This window comes from Salmo trutta, chromosome 4, assembly GCF_901001165.1.
Source record: "Salmo trutta chromosome 4, fSalTru1.1, whole genome shotgun sequence".
Taxonomy (NCBI): Eukaryota; Metazoa; Chordata; class Actinopteri; order Salmoniformes; family Salmonidae; genus Salmo; species Salmo trutta.
This window is the reverse complement of record NC_042960.1, coordinates 72,434,863-72,461,885: the sequence shown is the minus strand read 5'-3', so window position 1 is coordinate 72,461,885 and position 27,023 is coordinate 72,434,863. Positions and strand designations below refer to the sequence as shown.

The 27,023-nt window shown below is 47.1% G+C and overlaps 1 protein-coding gene across 1 annotated transcript; it reads right to left on the bottom strand.

The window, feature by feature from the left end:
* Positions 1-1,757: 1,757 nt before the first annotated feature.
* On the bottom strand, positions 1,758-15,434 carry fbxl22 (F-box and leucine-rich repeat protein 22). Its single transcript, XM_029751993.1, has 2 exons — positions 14,135-15,434; positions 1,758-2,922 (listed from the first exon to the last, which is right to left on the bottom strand). Exons 1-2 carry the CDS (start codon positions 14,524-14,526, stop codon positions 2,565-2,567), a joined length of 750 nt encoding a protein of 249 aa, XP_029607853.1. The 5' UTR covers positions 14,527-15,434; the 3' UTR covers positions 1,758-2,564.
* Between the last annotated feature and the right edge of the window lie 11,589 nt (positions 15,435-27,023).

The window sequence follows — 27,023 nt, the reverse complement described above, 5'->3', positions numbered from 1 at the left end:
TTTTCAGCGGCAGGGACTGGGAGACTAGTCAGGATTGAGGTAAAGATGAATGGAGCAAAGTACAGAGAGCTCCTTGATGAAAACCTGCTCCAGAGCACTCAGGACCTCAGACTGGGGTGAAGGTTCACCTTCCAACAGGACAACGACCCTAAGCACACAGCCAAGACAATGCAGGAGTGGCTTCGGGACAAGTCTCTGAATGTCCTTGAGTGGCCCAGCCAGAGTCCGGACTTGAACCCAATCGAACATCTCTGGAGAGACCTGAAAATAGCTGTGCAGCGACACTCCCCATCCAACCTGACAGAGCTTGAGAGGATCTGCAGAGAAGAATGGGAGAAACTCCCCAAATACAGGTGTGCCAAGCTTGTAATGTCATACCCAAGAAGACTCAAGGCTGTAATCGATGCCAAAGGTGCTTCAACAAAAGTACTGAGTAAAGGGACTGAATGTGATATTTCAGTTTATTTATTTCTAAAAACCTGTTTTTGCTTTGTCATTATGGGGTATTGTGTTTAGACTGAAGAGGGAAGAAAAACTATTTCCCTCTCCCCCCTCCTCCCCTTGCCCTCTCCCCCCCTTTGCCCTCTCCCCCCTCCCCTTGCCCCTCCCCTCCTCCTCCCCTTGCCCCCCCCCTCCTCCTCCCCTTGCCCTCTCCCCCCCTTTGCCCTCTCCCCCCTCCCCTTGCCCCTCCCCTCCTCCTCCCCTTGCCCCCCCTCCTCCTCCTCCCCTTGCCCCCCTCCTCCTCCTCCCCTTGCCCCCCCCCCCCTCCTCCCCTTGCCCCCCCTCCTCCTCCTCCCCTTGCCCCCCCCCCCTCCTCCCCTTGCCCCCCCTCCTCCTCCCCTTGCCCCCCTCCTCCTCCTCCCCTTGCCCCCTCGTCCTCCTCCCCTTGCCCCCCCCCTCCTCCTCCCCTTGCCCTCTCCCCCCCTTTGCCCTCTCCCCCCCTCCCCTTGCCCCTCCCCTCCTCCTCCCCTTGCCCCCCCTCCTCCTCCTCCCCTTGCCCCCCCCTCCTCCTCCCCTTGCCCCCCCCTCCTCCCCTTGCCCCCCTCCTCCTCCCCTTGCCCCCCCCTCCTCCCCTTGCCCCCCCTCCTCCTCCCCTTGCCCCCCCCCCCCTCCTCCCCTTGCCCCCCCTCCTCCTCCCCTTGCCCCCCTCCTCCTCCTCCCCTTGCCCCCTCGTCCTCCTCCCCTTGCCCCCCCCTCCTCCTCCCCTTGCCCTCTCCCCCCCTTTGCCCTCTCCCCCCTCCCCTTGCCCCTCCCCTCCTCCTCCCCTTGCCCCCCCTCCTCCTCCTCCCCTTGCCCCCCCCCTCCTCCTCCCCTTGCCCCCCCCTCCTCCCCTTGCCCCCCCCTCCTCCCCTTGCCCCCCCTCCTCCTCCCCTTGCCCCCCCTCCTCCTCCTCCCCTTGCCCCCCCGTCCTCCTCCCCTTGCCCCCTCCCCCCCTTCTCCTCCCCTTGCCCCCTCCCCCCTTCTCCTCCCCTTGCCCCCTCCCCCCTTCTCCTCCCCTTGCCCTCTCCCCCCTTCTCCTCCCCTTGCCCTCTCCCTCCTCCTCCCCTTGCCCTCTCCCCCCCCTCACCCTCTCCCCCATAGGGAGGACGTGTTGGAAACTACAGTACATATCCACAGAGTCCAGTAAAGCAGCAACTTAATGTGTCCAGAAGGGAATTGGTCCACCAGTTATCCACAGAGTCCAGTAAAGCAGCAACTTAATGTGTCCAGAAGGGAATTGGTCCACCAGTTATTTTCTGGGAATGAAACGTGAGGCGTTGCATGTGAATGACTCAGTTTATATAACGTTGAGAGGCTTACATTCAGTTAGTGTTCAATAAAACAAACAGCAAATCTCAGTAATAAAACCCAACCACACAAAAAGTATAAAAACACCTCAAATAAAAATCTGTATAAAGTTTTAAAAAATTATAATAATTGGCACTTTCAATTGAAAACCGAAACTATTTTTGCTCCTGTCAATAAGACTGAAGTCCAAAACAAGTCAACAGTAACCCTGCCATTCACCTTTAGGCATTTCAACACTGCCTCCTAGTGGTGAAACTATGGACTGTGTCCCAAATATTCCCTACATAATGCATTACTATTTACCAGAGCTCAAATGGGCCCTTGTCAAATGTAGTGCACTATATAGGGAATAGGGTGGGCCCTGGTCTATAGTAGTGCACTATATAGGAAATAGGGTGGGCCCTGGTCTATAGTAGTACACTATATAGGGAATAGGGTACCATTTGAGAAGCAGCTGTCTGTGGTTAAGTCTATGGTCATGAGGATAACGGAAGAACCTTCAGTAGTAGTCTGCAGTCTATATTGGGCTCTGGTCTAAAGTAGTGCACTACAAAGGGAATAGGGTGCCATAGGGCTCTGGTCTAAAGTAGTGCACTACAAAGGGAATAGGGTGCCATTTGGGACATAACCATAGCCTCTCATCATGAGAACTGCAGGACCTTCTGCAGCAGTAGGTTGTCTCCCAAATGGCACACTATCTGTAAATAGCTCCCTATTCCCTATGTAGTGCACTCCTTTTTTTAACCAGGGCCCATAGAGAAACAGCTGTAGTCTCATCAGGAGAACATTAAGACCTTCTGCATAAGGCTCCGTCGGAGCGGTAGCTGCATCCTCTTGTCCGGTTTACTATCAGGTATCATCCATGCGCTTCTCTCAGCGGTCAGATTAACGTCCGGACGTCTTTCCCTGACCATCTCCAGCCCTGCCTGGGTAACGTTACGGCAGAAGTCCACTGCGACCTGGTGGAGCGCGGCCCCGTGGAGCGCCAAGGCCTGCAGGGTAAGATCAGTGACCCGGACACAGTTCTCCAGATGGAGGGAGCGGAGTCGACTGCAGCTCTGCAGAACGCGGATCACTTCCTGGTCTGAGATATGACCGCAGCCAGATAGGGTCAGGGACAGCAGGTTAGGACACCTGGAGAAAGGAAGGATCATGTATATTTCACATTTTAGTAATTTAACAGGCGTTCATAAAGAGCGACTTACAGTTTGTGCATTCATCTTAAGATAGCTAGGTGGACCAGTCATAGTCAGTCCATTCATCTCCAGATAGCTAGGTGGACCAGTCATAGTCAGTCCATTCATCTCCAGATAGCTAGGTGGACCAGTCAGTCCATTCATCTCCAGATAGCTAGGTGGACCAGTCATAGTCAGTCCATTCATCTCCAGATAGCTAGGTGGACCAGTCATAGTCAGTCCATTCATCTCCAGATAGCTAGGTGGACCAGTCAGTCCATTCATCTCCAGATAGTTAGGTGGACCAGTCATAGTCAGTACATTCATCTCCAGATAGCCAGGTGGACCAGTCAGTCCATTCATCTCCAGATAGCTAGGTGGACCAGTCAGTCCATTCATCTCCAGATAGCTAGGTGGACCAGTCAGTCCATTCATCTCCAGATAGCTAGGTGGACCAGTCATAGTCAGTACATTCATCTCCAGATAGCTAGGTGAGACAACCACATATCACAGTCAGTACATGTTTTCCTCAATAAAGAAGGTATCAGGAAAGTTAGTACTAGTAGGAAAAGTGTGTGGTTATAAAGCATACATAACATGACCTGGAGAGAGGAAGGACCAGACCTGGAGGGAGGAAGGATGGACCAGACCTGGAGGGAGGGAGGACCAGACCTGGAGGGAGGAAGGACCAGACCTGGAGGGAGGGAGGAAGGACCAGACCTGGAGGGAGGGAGGGAGGAAGGACCAGACCTGGAGGGAGGGAGGGAGGAAGGACCAGACCTGGAGGGAGGGAGGGAGGAAGGACCAGACCTGGAGGGAGGGAGGGAGGAAGGACCAGACCTGGAGGGAGGGAGGGAGGAAGGACCAGACCTGGAGGGAGGGAGGAAGGACCAGACCTGGAGGGAGGGAGGAAGGACCAGACCTGGAGGGAGGGAGGAAGGACCAGACCTGGAGGGAGGGAGGAAGGACCAGACCTGGAGGGAGGAAGGACCAGACCTGGAGGGAGGACCAGACCTGGAGGGAGGGAGGAAGGACCAGACCTGGAGGGAGGAAGGAAGGACCAGACCTGGAGGGAGGGAGGAAGGACCAGACCTGGAGCGAGGAAGGAAGGGCCAGACCTGGAGGGAGGGAGGGAGGAAGGACCAGACCTGGAGGGAGGGAGGGAGGAAGGACCAGACCTGGAGGGAGGGAGGGAGGAAGGACCAGACCTGGAGGGAGGGAGGAAGGACCAGACCTGGAGGGAGGGAGGAAGTACCAGACCTGGAGGGAGGAAGGACCAGACCTGGAGGGAGGAAGGACCAGACCTGGAGGGAGGGAGGAAGGACCAGACCTGGAGGGAGGAAGAACAAGACCTGGAGGAAGGAAAGACCAGACCTGGAGGGAGGAAGGAAGGACCAGACCTGGAGGGAGGGAGGAAGGACCAGACCTGGAGGGAGGGAGGAAGGACCAGACCTGGAGGGAGGGAGGAAGGACCAGACCTGGAGGGAGGAAGGAAGGACCAGACCTGGAGGGAGGGAGGAAGTATCAGACCTGGAGGGAGGGAGGAAGTACCAGACCTGGAGGGAGGAAGGACCAGACCTGGAGGGAGGGAGGAAGGACCAGACCTGGAGGGAGGCAGGACCAGAGACCAGGTTAAGGCTGATATTGAAGATACCATATTGTTTTAAGATGGTCATAGCCAATAGAAACGCATTGAATAACACATTCATATTAATGGCAAAGACAACAGTCAAAATAAAGTGCCACTCCTGTATCTAGAAGATATAATAATGCTGAGGAAATATCTATATTTTTTTGCACACATATTTAAACCCTTATTTTTGCTGGCACAAAACTACTTCCATACATTTTTCCGGGTTACCTTCAGCAGAGTCCCGTGACACTTGTGGGGGTCGTAGAGAAACACGGAAAACACCATCGCGTTTGAGAGAGCCTCCCCATTCCACAGTGGGGTCATATCAGTTTGTCTGAAACGTCCAAACCCTTTGGGCTACAGAGGTTGCAGCATTACAATTACTGACTTCAGAGGAGTCCCATTGGGGTTCGTAGAGCAAAACAGCCAAACCATTCGGACGCTACAGCTGTTTTTTTGTGTGAAAAGACCTATTTATTTTCGGGATGTCTCAAGGTCTGACAAACGCCACTGTAGCACGGAAGGCCTACATAGGCGGATGCGGCTGATTGTGTTACTTAGATTCACACAAGGGTGTGGCAATAGACTCTTAGGGCTAGGGGGCAGTATTTACACCGCCGGATAAAAAACGTACCCGATTTAATCTGGTTACCACTCCTACCCAGTAACTAGAATATGCATATACTTATTAGATATGGATAGAAAACACCCTACAGTTTCTAAAACTGTTTGAATGGTGTCTGTGAGTATAACAGAACTCATATGGCAGGCCAAAACCTGAGAGATTCCTTTACAGGAAGTGGCCTGTCTGACCATTTATTGGCTTTCTTTGACATCTCTTTCCAAAACAAAGGATCTCTGCGGTAACGTGACTCTTCCCACGGCTCCCATAGGCTCTCAGAGCCTATGGGAGCCGTGGCAAAAAGCTGAATGTCGTCATTCCAGCCCCAGGCTGAAACACATTATCGCCTTTGTCAAGTGGCCGATCAGAGGACAAAGGGCTTAGGCTCGTGCACTGGCCGCCCCCGTCTTTCTTTTTTTCCCTCTATTTACCGAAACGCAGATTCCCGGTCGGAATATTATCACTTTTTTACGAGATAAATTGCATAAAAATTGATTTTAAACAGCGGTTGACATGCTTCGAAGTACGGTAATGGAATATTTAGAATTTTTTTGTCACGAAATGCGCCTTGCTCGTAACCCTGATTTACCATTTCGGATAGTGTCTAGAACGCACGAACAAAACGCCGCTGTTTGGATATAACGATGGGTTATTTGGGACCAAACCAACATTTGTTATTAAAGTAGAAGTCCTGGGAATGCATTCTGACGAAGAACAGCAAAGGTAATAACATTTTTGTTATAGTAAATCTGATTTTGGTGAAGGCTAAACTTGCTGGGTGTCTAAATAGCTTACTTAGAATATTGCAAAATGTGCTTTCACCAAAAAGCTATTTTAAAATCGGACATATCGAGTGCATAGAGGAGTTCTGTATCTATAATTCTTAAAATAATTGTTATGCTTTTTGTGAACGTTTATCGTGAGTAATTTAGTAAATTGTTAGTAAATTCCCCGGAAGTTTGCGGGGGGTATGCTAGTTCTGAACGTCACATGCTAATGTAAAAAGCTGTTTTTTGATATAAATATGAACTTGATTGAACAAAACAGGCTGTAACGTTTGTCGTCGGGAGACGAGGAAGCGGACCAAAACGCAGCTGGGAGCGAATACATGTTTATTTAACACACTAGAATTAAACATGTACACAAAATCAAGGAAAAACTGCCAATACGTTACGTGCTCAAATAACAGAGGCAACAACCCACAAACATCGTGGGGGAAAAGGAACTTAAATGTGATTCCCAATCAGACTTCACAAGCGACAGCTGTCTGATTGGGAAATCACCCCGAGCCCAACATAGAAATAAAACACAAAGAATGGCTATAACCAAAACATAGAAAATAAAGCATAGAAATGCCACACCCTGACCAAAATAGCAGAGTTCACCTGGTCAGGGCGTGACAGTACCCCCCCTCCAACGGTGCGTACTCCCGGCGCACCAACCTAAAGTCTATTAGGGGGGGGACCCGGGTGGGCGCCTCACCCTCGGTGGAGGCTCTGGCCCCGGGCGTGTTTCTCCCCCTGCCTCCACCCTAGCCCTACCCCTCTGGCCCGGACTGGACCACTGTGGAGCGGCATGCTCAGGCTCCGGAGCGGAGCCGTCGACCGGAACATGATTGGGCACCGGTGGACCAGACACGGGCCGTGCCGGACTGTGGACACGCACCGTGGGCTTGGTGCGGGGAACAGGGACGGGCCGGACAGGACTGTGGACACGCACCGTGGGCTTGGTGCGGGGAACAGGGACGGGCCGGACAGGACTGGGGACACGCACCACTAACCTGGTGCGGGGAGCAGGGACGGGCCGGGCCGGACTGGGGACACGCACCACTAACCTGGTGCGGGGAGCAGGGACGGGCCGGACAGGACTGGGGACACGCACCACTAACCTGGTGCGGGGAGCAGGGACGGGCCGGACAGGACTGGGGACACGCACCACTGACTTGGTGCGGGGAGCAGGGACGGGCCGGACCGGACTGGGGACACGCACCACTGACTTGGTGCGGGGAGCAGGGACGGGCCAGACAGGACTGGGGACACGCACCACTAACCTGGTGCGGGGAGCAGGGACGGGCCGGACAGGACTGGGGACACGCACCACTAACCTGGTGCGGGGAGCAGGGACGGGCCGGACAGGACTGGGGACACGCACCACTAACCTGGTGCGGGGAGCAGGGACGGGCCAGACAGGACTGTGAACACGTACTGGTGACCTGAAGCGTGGAGCCGGTTTAGCCACTCGTCCTGGCTGGATGCCCATCCTAGCACGGCATGTGCTGGGCATGTCCACCGGACGCACTGGGCTGTGCGGGCGCACCGGCGACACAGCGCGCAACTCTGCATACCATGGCTTGGTGCGGGGAGCAGGGACGGGCCGGACAGGACTGGGGACACGCACCGTGGGCTTGGTGCGGGGAACAGGAACGGGCCAGTCAGGACTGTGAACACGCACTGGTGACCTGAAGCGTGGAGCCGGTTTAGCCACTCGTCCTGGCTGGATGCCCATCCTAGCACGGCATGTGCTGGGCATGTCCACCGGACGCACCGGGCTGTGCGGGCGCACTGGCGACACAGCGCGCAACTCAGCATACCATGGCTCCTCCTCCAGATCTTCCCTCTGCAGGTCCTCAATCAAACGCCTCATCTCCTTCTCTTCCTCCGCCGTCATCCCCCACGAGAGCAGTGGTCTGGGCTCTTCCTCTGCCCTTCCGGACCACCCCATTAGCCCCCCCCCAAAATTTTCTTGGGGCTGTTTTCCGGGCCTCCTCGACCGCCGCCTGCGACTCCGTCTACCGGCTGGCTTTTCCTCTTCGACCTGGGAGTCCGTCCGCCAGGGTCCTTTCCCCGACATGATCTCCTCCCAGGTCCAGAACTCCTTTCCCTCGCGAGCCCATCTCTCGCGCTCCTTTTCCTCCCGCTGCTTGGTCCTGGTTCGGTGGGTTGTTCTGTAACGTTTGTCGTCGGGAGACGAGGAAGCGGACCAAAACGCAGCTGGGAGCGAATACATGTTTATTTAACACACTAGAATTAAACATGTACACAAAATCAAGGAAAAACTGCCAATACGTTACGTGCTCAAATAACAGAGGCAACAACCCACAAACATCGTGGGGGAAAAGGAACTTAAATGTGATTCCCAATCAGACTTCACAAGCGACAGCTGTCTGATTGGGAAATCACCCCGAGCCCAACATAGAAATAAAACACAAAGAAAGGCTATAACCAAAACATAGAAAATAAAGCATAGAAATGCCACACCCTGACCAAAATAGCAGAGTTCACCTGGTCAGGGCGTGACACATGCATGTATTGTATAACATAATGTCCTAGGTGTGTCATCTGATGAAGATCATCAAAGGTTAGTGCTGCATTTAACTGTCTTCTGGGTTTTTGTGACATTATATGCTAGCTTGAAAAATGGGTGTCTGATTATTTCTGGCTGGGTACTCTGCTGACATAATCTAATGTTTTGCTTTCGTTGTAAAGCCTTTTTGAAATCGGACAGTGTGGTTAGATTAACGAGAGTCTTGTCTTTAAAATGCTGTAAAATAGTCATATGTTTGAGAAATTGAAGTAATAGCATTTCTAAGGTATTTGAAAATCGCGCCACAGGATTCAACTGGCTGTTACGTAGGTGGGATGATTTGGTGCCACCTAGCCCAGAGAGGTTAAGGCTGTTAAGCGATGCTGGGTCCTTGAAAAGCACTATATAAATACATCGTATTAATATTACACTGAACAACATATACATGCATAGTGCCTTCAGAAAGTATTCAGACCCCTTGACTTTGATTTAATCAATTTTAGAATAAGGCTGTAACGTAACAAAATGTCAATGTTTTTCCTCATCAATCTACACCCCCCATAATGACAAAGTGATTTTTTTTTTTTAAATGTACTAAAAATATAAAACAGAAATTCCTTATTCCATGACAGAGCTCCAGAGTTCCTCTGTGGAGATGGGAGAACCTTCCAGAAAGACAATCATCTCTGCAGCACTCCACCAATCAGACCTTTATGGTAGAGAGGCCAGACGGAAGCCACTCCTCAGTAAAATGACACAATAGCCCGCTTGGAAGGCACCTAAATATTCTCTGGTCTGATGAAACCAAGATTAGACTCACTGGCCTGAATGCCAAGCGTCACATCTGGAGGAAACCTGGCACCATCCCTACGGTGAAGCATGGTGGTGGCAGCATCATGCTGTGGGGATGTTTTTCAGCGGCAGGGACTGGGAGACTAGTCAGGATCAAGAGAAAGCTGAACGGAGCAAAGTACAGCGAGATCCTTGATGAAAACCTGCTCCAGAGCACTCAGGACCTCAGACTGGTGTGAAGGTTCACCTTCCAACAGGACAACGACCCTAAGCACACAGCCAAGACAACACAGGGCTTCAGGACAAGTCTCTGAAAATCCTTGAGTGGCCCAGCCAGAGTCTGGACTTGAACCTGATCAAACATCTCTGGAGAGACCTGAAAATAGCTGTGCAGTGACACTCCCCATCCAACCTGGCAGAGCTTGAGAGGATCTGCAGAGAATGAGAGAAACTCCCCAAATACAGGTGCACCAAGCTTGTAGCGTCATACCCAAGAAGACTCAAGGCTGTAATCGCTGACAAAGGTGCTTCAACAAAGTACTGAGTAAATGGTCTGCATACAGTACACTTATGTAAATGTGATATTTCAGTTGTTTTCATAATACATTTGCTAACATTTCTGAAGGCCTGTTTTTGATTTGCCATCATGGGGTATTGTGCCATGGTGGGAAAAAGTACTTAATTGTCATACTTGAGTAAAAGTAAAGATACCTTAATATGACTCAAGTAAAAGTGAGTCACCCAGGAAAATACTACTTCAGTAAAAGTCTAAAAGTATTTAAAATGTACTTAAGTAGCAAAAGTTAAAGTACTAATAATTTCAAATTCCTTATGTTAAGCAAACCAGACGGCACAATTTACAAACAAAGCATTTCTGTTTAGTGAGTCCTCCAGATCAGAGGCATTAGGGATGACCAGGGACGTTCTCTGTTTAGTGAGTCCTCCAGATCAAAGGCAGTAGGGATGGCCAGGAATATTACCTTGATACAGTGTGTGAATTAGACCATTTTTCTGTCCTGCTAAGCATTTAAAATGTAACGAGTACTTTTGGCTGTCAGGGAAAATGTATAGAGAAAAAAGTACATTATTTTCTTTAGGAATGTAAGAACGTAGTGTTATTACAGTGGGCTGTTATTAAAGGGTGTTCTACAGTGGGCTGTTATTAAAGGGTGTTCTACAGTGGGCTGTTATTAAAGGGTGTTCTACAGTGGGCTGTTATTACAGGGTGTTCTACAGTGGGCTGTTATTAAAGGGTGTTCTACAGTGGGCTGTTAATAAAGGGTGTTCTACAGTGGGCTGTTATTAAAGGGTGTTCTACAGTGGGCTGTTATTAAAGGGTGTTCTACAGTGGGCTGTTATTAAAGGGTGTTCTACAGTGGGCTGTTATTAAAGGGTGTTCTACAGTGGGCTGTTATTACAGGGTGTTCTACAGTGGGCTGTTATTAAAGGGTGTTCTGCATTGGGCTGTTATTAAAGGGTGTTCTGCAGTGGGCTGTTAATAAAGGGTGTTCTACAGTGGGCTGTTATTAAAGGGTGTTCTACAGTGGGCTGTTATTAAAGGGTGTTCTACAGTGGGCTGTTATTAAAGGGTGTTCTACAGTGGTCTGTTATTAAAGGGTGTTCTACAGTGGGCTGTTATTAAAGGGTGTTCTACAGTGGGCTGTTATTAAAGGGTGTTCTACAGTGGGCTGTTATTACAGGGTGTTCTACAGTGGGCTGTTAATAAAGGGTGTTCTACAGTGGGCTGTTATTAAAGGGTGTTCTGCAGTGGGCTGTTATTAAAGGGTGTTCTGCAGTGGGCTGTTATTAAAGGGTGTTCTACAGTGGGCTGTTATTAAAGGGTGTTCTACAGTGGGCTGTTATTAAAGGGTGTTCTACAGTGGGCTGTTATTACAGTGGGCTGTTATTAAAGGGTGTTCTACAGTGGGCTGTTATTACAGTGGGCTGTTATTAAAGGGTGTTCTACAGTGGGCTGTTATTAAAGGGTGTTCTACAGTGGGCTGTTAATAAAGGGTGTTCTACAGTGGGCTGTTATTAAAGGGTGTTCTACAGTGGGCTGTTATTACAGTGGGCTGTTATTAAAGGGTGTTCTACAGTGGGGTTAGCATGTCTTGGGGGTATGCTAACCTCCCCTGTTATTGTAATGGTGAGAGGTTAGCATGTCTTAGGGGTTATGATATAAAATGCTAACCTCCCCTGTTATTGTAATGGTGAGAGGTTAGCATGTCTCAGGGGTATGATATAAAATGCTAACCTCCCCTGTTATTGTAATAGAGAGGGGTTAGCATGTCTTGGGGGTTAGAATATTTGAGAGTCTAACTTTCTCACACATCATTATTGACGATTCATTCAGGGTTATCCGTAATCACAGTAGCTTCCACATGAATGTTTTAGTGTTCTATTCTACATTCTACATTCTATTCTACATTCTACATTCTATTCTACATTCTACATTCTATTCTACATTCTACATTCTATTCTACATTCTACATTCTATTCTACATTCTATTCTACATTCTACATTCTATTCTACATTCTACATTCTATTCTACATTCTACATTCTATTCTACATTCTACATTCTATTCTACATTCTATTCTACATTCTACATTCTATTCTACATTCTACATTCTATTCTACATTCTACTCTAACTATGTACAAAAAGTGCTGTAGTTTCTAAACATTTCACCCAATATGGATGAAAATGCCCTGAAATGAAAGCTGACAGTCTGTACTTTAACCTCATATTCATTGTGTCTTTTCAAATCCAAAGTGATGGAGTACAGAGCCTAAACAAATTGTCACTGTCCCAACACTTCTGGAGATCACTGTTTTTTTTCTGTTAAATTGTGTTTTTATCTGACGTTCTTCTCTAGACGGATGAAGAGGATTTATCTTACAGGCAACACTCCCCGTCGGTCATCTCACAGCTGTGACCTCAACAGCCTTCAAGGACACAGAAACAATACCACTTAAGACAATGAGCCCTGTAGAGAGCCCACAGACAGACACTTAGTAACTGTAGTAAGACCAGCTCACCTGGGATGTCAGGAAGCTAGAGAGCAGCTGCTGCTTCTCCAACATACCAACAACCTGTTCCTGCTAGTCTAGTCAGGAGACAGGCTGACACGTGTCCTGGGGGTGGGGGGGGGGGGGCCTGTGTTTCTCTCAGAGAGTGTGTGTGTGTGAGAGAGACAGACAGTAACTGATGGCAGCAGCAGTAGGATGTACAGTGGGGCAAAAAAGTATTTAGTCAGCCACCAATTGTGCAAGTTTTCCCACTTAAAAATATGAGAGAGGCCTGTAATTTTCATCATAGGTACACATCAACTATGACAGACAAAATGAGAAGAAAAAAAAAATCCAGAAAATCACATTGTAGGATTTTTTATGAATTTATTTTGCGAATTATGGTGGAAAATAAGTATTTCATCAAAGATCTCTGTACTTTGCTCCGTTGATCTTTCCCTCGATCCTGACTAGTCTCCCAGTCCCTGCCGCTGAAAAACATGCCCACAGCATGATGCTGCCACCACCAGGCTTCACCGTACGGATGGTGCCAGGTTTCCTCCAGACTTTTGTCTTTTGGAAAACTCCAAGCAGGATTTCATGTGCCTTTTACTGAGGAGTGGCTTCCGTCTGGCCACTCTACCATAAAGGCCTGATTGGTGGAGTGCTGCAGAGATGGAAGAACCTTCCAGAAGGACAACCTTCTCCACAGAGGAACTCTGGAGCTCTGTCAGAGTGACCATCGGGTTCTTGGTCACCTCCCTGACCAAGGCCCTTCTCCCCCGATTGCTCAGTTTTGCCGGGCGGCCAGCTCTAGGAAGAGTTTTGGTGGTTCTAAACTTCTCCCATTTAAGAATGATGGAGGCCACTGTGTTCTTGGGGTCCTTCAATGCTGCAGAAATGTTTTGGTACCCTTCCCCAGATCTGTGCCTCGACACAATCCTGTCTCAGAGCTCTACGGACAATTCCTTCGACCTCATGGCTTGGTTTTTGCTCTGACGTGCACTGTCAACTGTGGGACTTTATATAGACAGGTGTGTGCCTTTCCAAATCTGTCCAATCAATTGAATTTACAACAGGTGGACTCCAAGTTGTAGAAACATCTCAAGGATGATCAATGTAAACAGTATGCATCTGAGCTCAATTTCGAGTCTCATAGCAAAGGGTCTGAATACAGTATTTTTTATTTTTTTAATAAATTCGTAAACATTTCTAAAAACCTGTTTTAGCTTTGTCATTATGAGGTATTGTGAGTAGATTGATGAGGATCTTTATTTAATCAATTTTAGAATAAGGCTGTTACGTAACAAAATGTGGAAAAAGTCAAGGGGTCTGAATACTTTCCGAATGCACTGTATAGAAACAGAAACACAGGTTAACAGAAACACAGGTTAACATATACAAACAGAAACACAGGTAAACATATACAAACAGAAACACAGGTAAACATATACAAACAGAAACACAGGTAAACATATACAAACAGAAACACAGGTAAACATAAACAAACAGAAACACAGGTAAACATAAAACAGAAACACAGGTAAACAGAAACAAACAGAAACACAGGTAAACATAAACAAACAGAAACACAGGTTAACATATACAAACAGAAACACAGGTTAATTAACATATACAAACAGAAACACAGGTAAATAGAAACAAACAGAAACACAGGTAAACAGAAACAAACAGAAACACAGGTTAACATATACAAACAGAAACACAGGTTAACATAAACAAACATAAACACAGGTAAACAGAAACAAACAGAAACACAGGTTAACATATATAAACAGATATTTACTTACATGGTACAGACGCGTTCTAGGAAGCTGCTGACCAGACTCTCATGTTTGCTACAGAGATCCTTCTGGAACTGATTCTTCATCCAGTCCTCTATGTTACAGACCTTGACCCTTGAGCTGTGCCAGGTCACAGCCAGATAACGCAGCGACGGTCCTAACACGTAGTTCTCTCTCCTCAGCTCAGAGGGGGAGCGGAACAAGAGCAGCGACCACAGCCTGGGGTCCAGGTAGACCTCTCTGAGCCGATGGCAGGTCAGGGAGAAAGACCTACAACTGTCTTTATCCAGGTAGGAGAGGAGGTGGAGGAGACACTCCTGGTTCAACTGGGTGATGGTGAGGTCCGTAGCGGGCTGGATGAGATTGGTGGTGCTGGTGTCCATGGTTGAAAGCTGCATGGTGAGGAGATGCCGGCAGACAGACTGGCTGACCAGGCTCCGATGGACAGACACAGAAAAGACTGGCTGACCAGGCTCCAATGGACAGACACAGAAAAGACTGGCTGACCGGCCTCCGATGGACAGACACAGAAAAGACTGGCTGACCAGGCTCCGATGGACAGACACAGAAAAGACTGGCTGACCAGGCTCCAATGGACAGACACAGAAAAGACTGGCTGACCGGCCTCCGATGGACAGACACAGAAAAGACTGGCTGACCAGGCTCCAATGGACAGACACAGAAAAGACTGGCTGACCAGGCTCCGATGGACAGACACAGAAAAGACTGGCTGACCAGGCTCCGATGGACAGACACAGAAAAGACTGGCTGACCAGGCTCCGATGGACAGACACAGAAAAGACTGGCTGACCAGGCTCCGATGGACAGAGAGAAGAAAAAGAGAGAGGGGCCTCGTCTAATCCTCGAGTCCCCAAAGTTTACCACTGACCAGCTGCCATCAGGCTACAATGAGGCAGCAGCAAAGCGACTGTATTGTCCTGTCTGGATATATGATGCCTTCTCAGCACAGACTGAGAGCTTGGAGCAGGGTAGGGGGCTGAAGGGTAACACAGTTGCTGATGGACATATAAGGCTGTGGAATGGAGGTTATTTTGGGAGGTGGAGGACAACTGTTTGGTGGAGCTGTCAGAGATAGAAGTGTGTGAGCTAAGACACACACACACACACACACACACACAAACAAACCCCTCTCTCCCATCTGTCATCCTGTTGCCGCCACAGGTTCTGGCTCTCTGGACCGGGACAGATGTTTGCACTAGTGTAGAGGCCCAGAACCTCAAATACATACATCAGCCTGAACATACACCTCAAATAGAAACATTCTGTTCACTGGACGTGCTACCTTGTCCCGGACCTGCTGTTTTCGACTCTCTCTCTCTACCACACCTGCTGTCTCTAACTCTGAATGATCGGCTATGAAAAGCCAACTGACATTTACTACTGAGGTGCTGACCTGTTGCACCCTCTACAACCACTGTGATTATTATTATTTGACCCTGCTGGTCATCTATGAACATTTGAACATCTTGGCCATGTTCTGTTATAATCTCCACCCGGCCACCCCTCATAGCCTGGTTCCTCTCTAGGTTTCTTCCTAGGTTTGGGCCTTTCTAGGGAGTTTTTCCTAGCCACCGTGCTTCTACACCTGCATTGCTTGCTGTTTGGGGTTTTAGGCTGGGTTTCTGTACAGCACTTTGAGATATCGGCTGATGTAAAAAGGGTTTTATAAATACATTTTATTTATTAAAACATAAATCAGCGTGAACATACACACTATCGGTCAAAGGTTTGGTCACACCGACTCATTCAAGGGTTTTTCTTTATTTTTACTATTTTCTACATTGTAGAATAATATTGAAGACATCAGAACTATTAAATAACACATATGGAATCATGTAGTAACCAAAACAAAGTGTTAAACAAATCAAAATATATTTTATATTTGAGATTCTTCAAATAGCCATCCTTTGCCTTGACGACAGCTTTGCACACCTGGTCCTGTGATCCCACATGCCTCAAGCACACATAGGTTACTTCACCTGCTTGCAAATGTGTGCCAAAAGTGGGGACGTTTCATAGTATTTCTGATTAACTTGCACCTCCAATTATTTATCGTTTTACAGAAAACCACAGAACCACCACTGCAATACAGGCCAACACTTAGCACCTTTCCATCCATCTACAAACAGGATTATTCCACTGTCCCCATAGGAGAACCCTTTCCATCCATCTACAAACAGGATTATTCCACTGTCCCCATAGGAGAACCCTTTCCATCCATCTACAAACAGGATTATTCCACTGTCCCCATAGGAGAACCCTTTTCATCCATCTACAAACAGGATTATTCCACTGTCCCCATAGGAGAACCCTTTCCATCCATCTACAAACATGATTATTCCACTGTCCCCATAGGAGAACCTTTAATGGTCCATTTCCACAGAGGGTTCTACCTGGAACCATAAAGGGTTCTCCTTTGGTGACAGTGGAATAGTCCTGTTTGTAGATGGATGGAAAGTGTTCTCCTTTGGTGACAGCCAAACAACCCTGTTGGAACCCCTTTCTCAAAACAGTGTACTCAAGTTCAGCCTGTTACTTTACCACCATTTCATTCTGTACTCAAACATCTGCCTGGAATTCAAGATAACACGCAACATACCACCACCTTCGAAGGTTTTCGTCAACCTCCGTGCTCAGACTTAAATCGCAGTTTCCCAAGATCCTCCACCAGGGGTGACTAATATCCTCAAAACGGACAAAAAAGAGACGAAAGGTCACGCCACACACATTTTTAGATCCCAAGGGGTCTTTATTTTCATACTGGATGATCTCACTGTCATCACCATGTATCAGATACTGGCACATAGCTACATTATAGTAGAACAGGCTACTTCCTGTATCAGATACTGGCACATAGCTACATTATAGTAGAACAGGCTACTCCTGTATCAGATACTGGCACATAGCTACATTATAGTAGAACAGGCTACTCCTGTATCCACGCTGTATTACATTTACATTTAAGTCATTTAGCAGACACTCTTATCCAGAGCGACTTACAAATTGGTGCATTCACCTTATGATACCGTTATGATTTCCTTGGTCTAGTCATGATTTTAGGTCTTCTAATCAAAGTTGTATCTCGTTTCCTTCCTTCAGGGGGAAGTAGTTCTGTATCCCTTAATCCTCTATGTACTCCCATTGGTCCAGACAGGAGAGAGAGAGGTATAGTATCTTCATAGTTGTATCTCGTTTCCTTCCTTCAGGGAGAAGTAGTTCTGTATCCCTTATTCAACTCAGTTCCAGTGTTAATGTGGAGACCTACAGTTGAAGTCGGAAGCTTACATACACCTTCGTCAAATACATTTAAAATTAGTTTCACAATTCCTGACATTTAATCCAAGTAAAAATTCCCTGTTTTAGGTCAGTTAGGATCAGCACTTTATTTTAATAATGTGAAATGTTATAATAATAGTGGAGAGAATGATTTATTTCAGCTTTTATTTCTTTCATCACATTCCCAGTGGGTCAGAAGTTTACATATACTGAATAAGTATTTGGTAGCATTGCCCTTAAATTGTTTAACCTGAATCAAACATTTCAGGTAGCCTTCCACAAGCTTCCCACAATAAGTTGGGTGAATTTTGGCCCATTCCTCCTGACAGAGCTGGTGTAACTGAGTCAGGTTTGTAGGCCTCTTTGCTCGCACACACTTTTTCAATTCTGCCCACAAATGTTCTATAGGATTGAGGTCAGGGCTTTGTGATGGCGACTCCAATACCTTGACTTTGTTGTCCTTAAGCCATTTTGCCACAACTTTGGAAGTATGCGTGGGGTCATTGTCCATTTGGAAGACCCATTTGCGACCAAGCTTTAACTTCCTGACTGATGTCTTGAGATGTTGATTCAATTTAGCCACATAATTTTCCTCCCTCATGATGCCATCTATTTTGTGAAGTGCACCAGTCCCTCGTGCAGCAAAGCACCCCGACAACATGATGCTGCCACCCCCATGCTTCATGGTTGGGATGGTGTTCTTCGGGCTTGCAAGCGTCCCCCTTTTCCCTCCAAACATAACAATGGTCATTATGACCAAACAGTTCTATTTTTGTTTCATCAGACCAGAGGACATTCCTCCAAAAAGTACGATCTCTGTCCTCATGTGCAGTTGCAAACCGTAGTCTGGCTTTTTTATGGTGGTTTTGGAGAAGTGGCTTCTTCCTTGCTGAGCGGCCTTTCAGGTTATGTCGATATAGGACTCGTTTTACTGTGGATATAGATACTTTTGTACCTGTTTCCTCCAGCATCTTCACAAGGTCCTTTGCTGTTGTTCTGGGATTGATTTGCACTTTTCGCACCAAGTGCGTTCATCTCTAGGAGACAGAACGCATCTCCTTCCTGAGCGGTATGACGGCTGCGTGGTCCCATGGTGTTTATACTTGCATACTATTGTTTGTACAGATGAACGTGGTACCTTCAGGCGTTTGGAAATTGCTCCCAAGGATGAACCAGACTTGTGGAGGTCCACATTTTTTTCCTGAGGTCTTGGCTGATTTCTTTTGATTTTCCCATGATGTCAAGCAAAGAGGCACTGAGTTTGAAGATAGGCCTTGAAATACATCCACAGGTACACCTCACCTCCAATTGACTCAAATGATGTCAATTAGCCTATCAGAAGCTTTTAAAGCCATGACATTTTCTGGAATATTCCAAGCTGTTTAAAAGGCACAGTCAACTTAGTGTATGTGAACTTCTGACCCACTGGAATTGTGATACAGTGAATTATAAGTGAAGTGGAGACCCAAACCCACAGCCCCATTCAGTCAGATCCAGTGTTATTGTGTAGACCCAAACCCACAGCTCCATTCAGTCAGATCCAGTGTTATTGTGTAGACCTAGTGACAGTGGAGACATAAACCCACAGCTCCATTCAGTCAGATCCAGTGTTATTGTGTAGACCTAGTGACAGTGGAGACATAAACCCACAGCTCCATTCAGTCAGATCCAGTGTTATTGTGTAGACCTAGTGACAGTGGAGACATAAACCCACAGCCCTATTCAGTCAGATCCAGTGTTATTGTGTAGACCCAAACCCACAGCCCCATTCAGTCAGATCCAGTGTTATTGTGTAGACCCAAACCCACAGCTCCATTCAGTCAGATCCAGTGTTATTGTGTAGACCCAAACCCACAGCCCTATTCAGTCAGATCCAGTGTTATTGTGTAGACCCAAAAACCCACAGCCCCATTCAGTCAGATCCAGTGTTATTGTGTAGACCTAGTGACAGTGGAGACACAGCTCCATTCAGTCAGATCGTGTTATTGTGTAGACCTAGTGACAGTGGAGACCCAAACCCACAGCCCCATTCAGTCAGATCCAGTGTTATTGTGTAGACCCAAACCCACAGCTCCATTCAGTCAGATCCAGTGTTATTGTGTAGACCCAAACCCACAGCCCCATTCAGTCAGATCCAGTGTTATTGTGTAGACCTAGTGACAGTGGAGACACAAACCCACAGCTCCATTCAGTCAGATCCAGTGTTATTGTGTAGACCTGGTGACAGTGGAGACACAGCTCCATTCAGTCAGATCCAGTGTTATTGTGTAGACCCAAACCCACAGCTCCATTCAGTCAGATCCAGTGTTATTGTGGAGACCTAGTGACAGTGGAGACATAAACCCACAGCCCTATTCAGTCAGATCCAGTGTTATTGTGTAGACCCAAACCCACAGCCCCATTCAGTCAGATCCAGTGTTATTGTGTAGACCCAAACCCACAGCTCCATTCAGTCAGATCCAGTGTTATTGTGTAGACCCAAACCCACAGCCCTATTCAGTCAGATCCAGTGTTATTGTGTAGACCCAAAAACCCACAGCCCCATTCAGTCAGATCCAGTGTTATTGTGTAGACCTAGTGACAGTGGAGACACAGCTCCATTCAGTCAGATCGTGTTATTGTGTAGACCTAGTGACAGTGGAGACCCAAACCCACAGCCCCATTCAGTCAGATCCAGTGTTATTGTGTAGACCCAAACCCACAGCTCCATTCAGTCAGATCCAGTGTTATTGTGTAGACCCAAACCCACAGCCCCATTCAGTCAGATCCAGTGTTATTGTGTAGACCTAGTGACAGTGGAGACACAAACCCACAGCTCCATTCAGTCAGATCCAGTGTTATTGTGTAGACCTGGTGACAGTGGAGACACAGCTCCATTCAGTCAGATCCAGTGTTATTGTGTAGACCCAAACCCACAGCTCCATTCAGTCAGATCCAGTGTTATTGTGGAGACCTAGTGACAGTGGAGACACAGCCCCATTCAGTCAGATCCAGTGTTATTGTGGAGACCTAGTGACAGTGGAGACACAGCCCCATTCAGTCAGATCCAGTGTTATTGTGTAGACCCAAACCCACAGCTCCATTCAGCCAGATCCAGTGTTATTGTGGAGACCTAGTGACAGTGGACACAAACCCACAGCTCCAGCACACAACATCATGTAGGGGTGTAGTTTATTGTTATTTACAATGACGGCCTACCGGGGCCAAAACCTAACGACGCTGGGCGCCGTCCTATGGGACTCCCAATCACGGAAGTTGCAATACAGCCTGGAACCGAACCAGGGTCTGTAGTGACACCTCTAGCACTGAGATGCAGTGCCTTAGACCGCTGTGCCACTCGGGAACGCTACATGTAAATTACTATGTAAAATATGCTACATTTACAATTGAATTCATCCATGAAATAAATACTAGCACATCTAATTAAGTTATTTTAACACTAGCCTACTCCCCTATCGACACAGTAAATAATATTACCTACGTGCTTTCAACAAATACGTTATCAACAAAAATGTATTATTTTTTAAATAAACCAAATTTGCCTCACCAATAAATATTTCCTAAACGAATTCACAATTTAATATAGCCTACTTACTCCTCAAATCGGATCAAGGACATCATGGTAATTATTTTAATCGTCTAAGGAAATTATCTGGAGCTTACTCTCGAAAATCGCACCTGCCGCTTGTAAAAAAGTCCTTAAACATTTAGATTGAGAAAGGGACATCCCAAGGATCCCGAATAGCACTGCGAAAGCCTATGGGACTCCTCTATCTGACTGAAAGCCACGGACAACTCTTATTGGTTGTCTGTTTAGGCTACTGGGAACACAGTCTGTGATTGGCTAACAACATTTAGATCTGTATTGGGGGGGAGATAACATACCATGAGGTGTTGAGGGAAAGACAGATTACCTACAGATTGGACTCTTCTAGGCCTTTAGAGATAACAGGAAATACACAAACCCTAGAATACACTATAGCTCAAGGTGGCTACACCGGAATGTCGACCTGCACGGGGAAAAACGGTACATTTCTAACGTTTTATTAATATAAATATCAACTATGCACCTTATGACTTTCATTAACATGTAGACGTCAGTATGGCGTCATGTATGGCGTTGGTACTGTATGATGACGTGGTAGTTACAGTGAGGTGTAGACGTCAGTATGGCGTTGGTACTGTATGATGACATGGTAGTTACAGTGAGGTGTAGACGTCAGTATGGCGTTGGTACTGTATGATGACGTGGTAGTTACAGTGAGGTGTAGACGTCAGTATGGCGTTGGTACTGTATGATGACATGGTAGTTACAGTGAGGTGTAGACGTCAGTATGGCGTTGGTACTGTATGATGACATGGTAGTTACAGTGAGGTGTAGACGTCAGTATGGCGTTGGTACTGTATGACATGGTAGTTACAGTGAGGTGTCGACGTCAGTATGGCGTTGGTACTGTATGATGACATGGTAGTTATAGTGAGGTGTCATGTAGACGTCAGTATGGCGTTGGTACTGTATGATGACATGGTAGTTACAGTGAGGTGTAGACGTCAGTATGGCGTTGGTACTGTATGATGACATGGTAGTTACAGTGAGGTGTAGACGTCAGTATGGCGTTGGTACTGTATGATGACATGGTAGTTACAGTGAGGTGCCATGTAGACGTCAGTATGGCGTTGGTACTGTATGATGACGTGGTAGTTACAGTGAGGTGTAGACGTCAGTATGGCGTTGGTACTGTATGATGACATGGTAGTTACAGTGAGGTGTAGACGTCAGTATGGCGTTGGTACTGTATGATGACATGGTAGTTAGTGAGGTGTAGACGTCAGTATGGCGTTGGTACTGTATGATGACATGGTAGCTACAGTGAGGTGTAGACGTCAGTATGGCGTTGGTACTGTATGATGACGTGGTAGTTAGTGAGGTGTAGACGTCAGTATGGCGTTGGTACTGTATGATGACATGGTAGTTACAGTGAGGTGTAGACGTCAGTATGGCGTTGGTACTGTATGATGACATGGTAGCTAAAGTGAGGTGTAGACGTCAGTATGGCGTTGGTACTGTATGATGACATGGTAGTTACAGTGAGGTGTAGACGTCAGTATGGCGTTGGTACTGTATGACATGGTAGTTACAGTGAGGTGTAGACGTCAGTATGGCGTTGGTACTGTATGATGACATGGTAGTTACAGTGAGGTGTCATGTAGACGTCAGTATGGCGTTGGTACTGTATGATGACATGGTAGTTACAGTGAGGTGCCATGTAGACGTCAGTATGGCGTTGGTACTGTATGATGACGTGGTAGTTACAGTGAGGTGTAGACGTCAGTATGGTGTTGGTACTGTATGATGACGTGGTAGTTACAGTGAGGTGTAGACGTCAGTATGGCGTTGGTACTGTATGATGACATGGTAGTTACAGTGAGGTGTAGACGTCAGTATGGCGTTGGTACTGTATGATGACATGGTAGTTACAGTGAGGTGTAGACGTCAGTATGGCGTTGGTACTGTATGATGACATGGTAGTTACAGTGAGGTGTAGACGTCAGTATGGCGTTGGTACTGTATGATGACATGATAGTTACAGTGAGGTGTAGACGTCGGTATGGCGTTGGTACTGTATGATGACATGGTAGTTACAGTGAGGTGTAGACGTCAGTATGGCGTTGGTACTGTATGATGACATGGTAGTTACAGTGAGGTGTAGACGTCAGTATGGCGTTGGTACTGTATGACATGGTAGTTACAGTGAGGTGTAGACGTCAGTATGGCGTTGGTACTGTATGATGACATGGTAGCTACAGTGAGGTGTAGACGTCAGTATGGCGTTGGTACTGTATGATGACATGGTAGTTACAGTGAGGTGTAGACGTCAGTATGGCGTTGGTACTGTATGATGACATGGTAGTTACAGTGAGGTGTAGACGTCAGTATGGCGTTGGTACTGTATGATGACATGGTAGTTACAGTGAGGTGTCATGTAGACGTCAGTATGGCGTTGGTACTGTATGATGACATGGTAGTTACAGTGAGGTGTCATGTAGACGTCAGTATGGCGTTGGTACTGTATGATGACATGGTAGTTACAGTGAGGTGTAGACGTCAGTATGGCGTTGGTACTGTATGATGACATGGTAGTTACAGTGAGGTGTAGACGTCAGTATGGCGTTGGTACTGTATGATCACATGGTAGTTACAGTGAGGTGCCATGTAGACGTCAGTATGGCGTTGGTACTGTATGATGACGTGGTAGTTACAGTGAGGTGTAGACGTCAGTATGGCGTTGGTACTGTATGATGACATGGTAGTTACAGTGAGGTGTAGACGTCAGTATGGCGTTGGTACTGTATGATGACGTGGTAGTTACAGTGAGGTGTAGACGTCAGTATGGCGTTGGTACTGTATGATGACATGGTAGTTACAGTGAGGTGTAGACGTCAGTATGGCGTTGGTACTGTATGATGACGTGGTAGTTACAGTGAGGTGTAGACGTCAGTATGGCGTTGGTACTGTATGATGACGTGGTAGTTACAGTGAGGTGTAGACGTCAGTATGGCGTTGGTACTGTATGATGACGTGGTAGTTACAGTGAGGTGTAGACGTCAGTATGGCGTTGGTACTGTATGATGACATGGTAGTTACAGTGAGGTGTCATGTAGACGTCAGTATGGCGTTGGTACTGTATGATGACATGGTAGTTACAGTGAGGTGTAGACGTCAGTATGGCGTTGGTACTGTATGATGACGTGGTAGTTACAGTGAGGTGTAGACGTCAGTATGGCGTTGGTACTGTATGATGACATGGTAGTTACAGTGAGGTGTAGACGTCAGTATGGCGTTGGTACTGTATGACATGGTAGTTACAGTGAGGTGTCGACGTCAGTATGGCGTTGGTACTGTATGATGACATGGTAGTTATAGTGAGGTGTCATGTAGACGTCAGTATGGCGTTGGTACTGTATGATGACATGGTAGTTACAGTGAGGTGTCATGTAGACGTCAGTATGGCGTTGGTACTGTATGATGACATGGTAGTTACAGTGAGATGTAGACGTCAGTATGGCGTTGGTACTGTATGATGACATGGTAGTTACAGTGAGGTGTAGACGTCAGTATGGCGTTGGTACTGTATGATGACATGGTAGTTACAGTGAGGTGTCATGTAGACGTCAGTATGGCGTTGGTACTGTATGATGACATGGTAGTTACAGTGAGGTGTAGACGTCAGTATGGCGTTGGTACTGTATGATGACATGGTAGTTACAGTGAGGTGTAGACGTCAGTATGGCGTTGGTACTGTATGATGACATCGTAGTTACAGTGAGGTGTAGACGTCAGTATGGCGTTGGTACTGTATGATGACGTGGTAGTTACAGTGAGGCGTTGGTGTCATGTCAGTCCGATGTTTAATGGTAGGCGACAGCCACATGGTGGAACGGTCGCCTCAGCTTAATTCTGGCACATATCACCCCCCATAGACATACGAGCACGCTGCGATTGAGGCGCGAGAACGAGAAAATGTAGAGAAAACAAAGCTCTTAAAGCCTGGTGGGAACTCTTTTAGACAGCGTAACAAAGTACCTGCTGTTCTGTCGTTGCTTCATAAACTCCCCCAGAGAAATGGCCGTCTAACAGGAAGCATCATGTGGTGACGTCACCAAGGTCAGGTGTAGTGTCTCCGTCTCTTAGGTTGTCATACAGCAGGTGTTATTGCAGGTGTAGCAAAATGCTTCTGTTTCTAGCTCCAACAGTGCAGTAGAATCTAACAATTCACAAATCTAAAAGTAAAATAATGGAATTAAGAAATATATAAATATTAGGACGAGCAATGTCGGAGTGGCATTGACTAAAATACAGTAGAACAGAATACAGTATGTACATATAAAATGAGTACGCAGTATGTAAACATTACAGTGGCCAGTGATTCCATGTCTATGTATATAGGGCAGCAGCCTCTAAGGTGCAGGGTAACCGAGTGGTAGCCGGCTAGCGATGGCTATTTAAGTCTCTCGGTCCCAGCTTTGATGCACCTGTACTGACCTCACCTTCTGTATGCTATCGCGGTGAACAGGCAGTGGCTCGGGTGGTTGATGTCCTTGATCTTTTTTGGCCTTCCTGTGACATCGGGTGCTGTAGGTGTCCAGGAGGGCAGGAAGTTTGCCCCCGGTAATGCGTTGTGCAGACCGCACCACCCTCTGGAGAGTCCTGCGGTTGCGGGCGGTGCAGTTGCCGTACCAGGCGGTGATACAGCATGACAAGATGCTGCCCATTTGTGCATCTGTAAAAGTATGTGAGGGTTTTAAGTGCTAAGCCAAATTTCTCCAGCCTCCTGAGGTTGAAGAGGTGCTGTTGCGCCTTCTTCACCACAGTCTGTGTGGATTAGAGGTCGACCAATTAATTAGGGCCGATTTTCAAGTTTTCATAGCAATCGGTAAATCGGTATTTTTGGCCACCTATTTTTAAAAAAAGTACATTTATTTTTTACACCTTTATTTAACTAGGGAAGTCAGATTAAGAACACTATCTTATTTTCAATGACGGCCTAGGAACGGGGGTTAACTGCTTTGTTCAGGGGGGATTCGGTTTTGCAACCTTCCGGTTACTAGTCCAACGCTCGAACCACCTGCCTTACATTGCACTCCACGAGGAGCCTGCATGGCAGGCTGACTACCTGTTACGCGAGGGCAGCAAGAAGCCAAGGTAAGTTGCTATCTAGCATTAGACTTATAAAAAACTATCAATCTTAACATAATCACTAGTTAACTACACATGGTTGATGATATTACTAGTTTATCTAGCCTGTCCTGCGTTGCATATGATCAATGCAGTGCCTGTTAATTTATCATCGAATCACAGCCTACTTCAACTTCGACAAACGGGTGATGATTTAACAAGCGTATTTGCGAAAAAAGCACCGTCGTTGCACCAATGTACCTAACCATAAACATCAATGCCTTTCTTTAAAATCAATACACAAGTACATATTTTTAAACCTGCATATTTAGTTAATATTGCCTGCTAACATGAAATTGTGTCACTGCTCTTGCGTTCATTGCACGCAGTCAGGGTATATGCAACAGTTTGGGCCGCCTGGCTCGTTGCGAACTAATTTGCCAGAATTTTACGTAATTATGACATACCATTGAAGGTTGTTCAATGTAACAGGAATATTTAGACTTAGGGATGCAGGCTCATAAGCATTCATTCAAACAGCACTTTCGTGCGTTTTGCCAGCAGCTCTTCGCAATTCTTCAAGCATTGCGCTGTTTATGACTTCAAGCCTATCAACTCCCGAGATTAGGCTGGTGTAACCGATGTGAAATGGCTAGCTAGTTAGCCGGGTGCGCGCTAATAGCGTTTCAAACGTCACTCGCTCTGAGACTTGGAGTAGTTGTTTCCCTTCCTCTGCATGGGTAACGCTGCTTCGAGGGTGGCTGTCGTCGATGTGTTCCTGGTTCGAGCCCAGGTAGGAGCGAGGAGAGGGACGGAAGCTATACTGTTACACTGGCAATACTAAAGTGCCTATAAGAACATCCAATAGTCAAAGGTATATGAAATAGAAATCGTACAGAGAGAAATAGTCCTATAATTCCT

Excerpts from the sequence above, each read along its gene's own strand:
- fbxl22 (XM_029751993.1), bottom strand. The coding sequence starts at position 14,526 with ATGCAGCTTTCAACCATGGACACCAGCACCACCAATCTCATCCAGCCC. Across the intron at positions 2,923-14,134 it reads CTAGAACGCGTCTGTACCAT|GTGTCCTAACCTGCTGTCCC; the intron begins GTAAGTAAATAT and ends TCCTTTCTCCAG.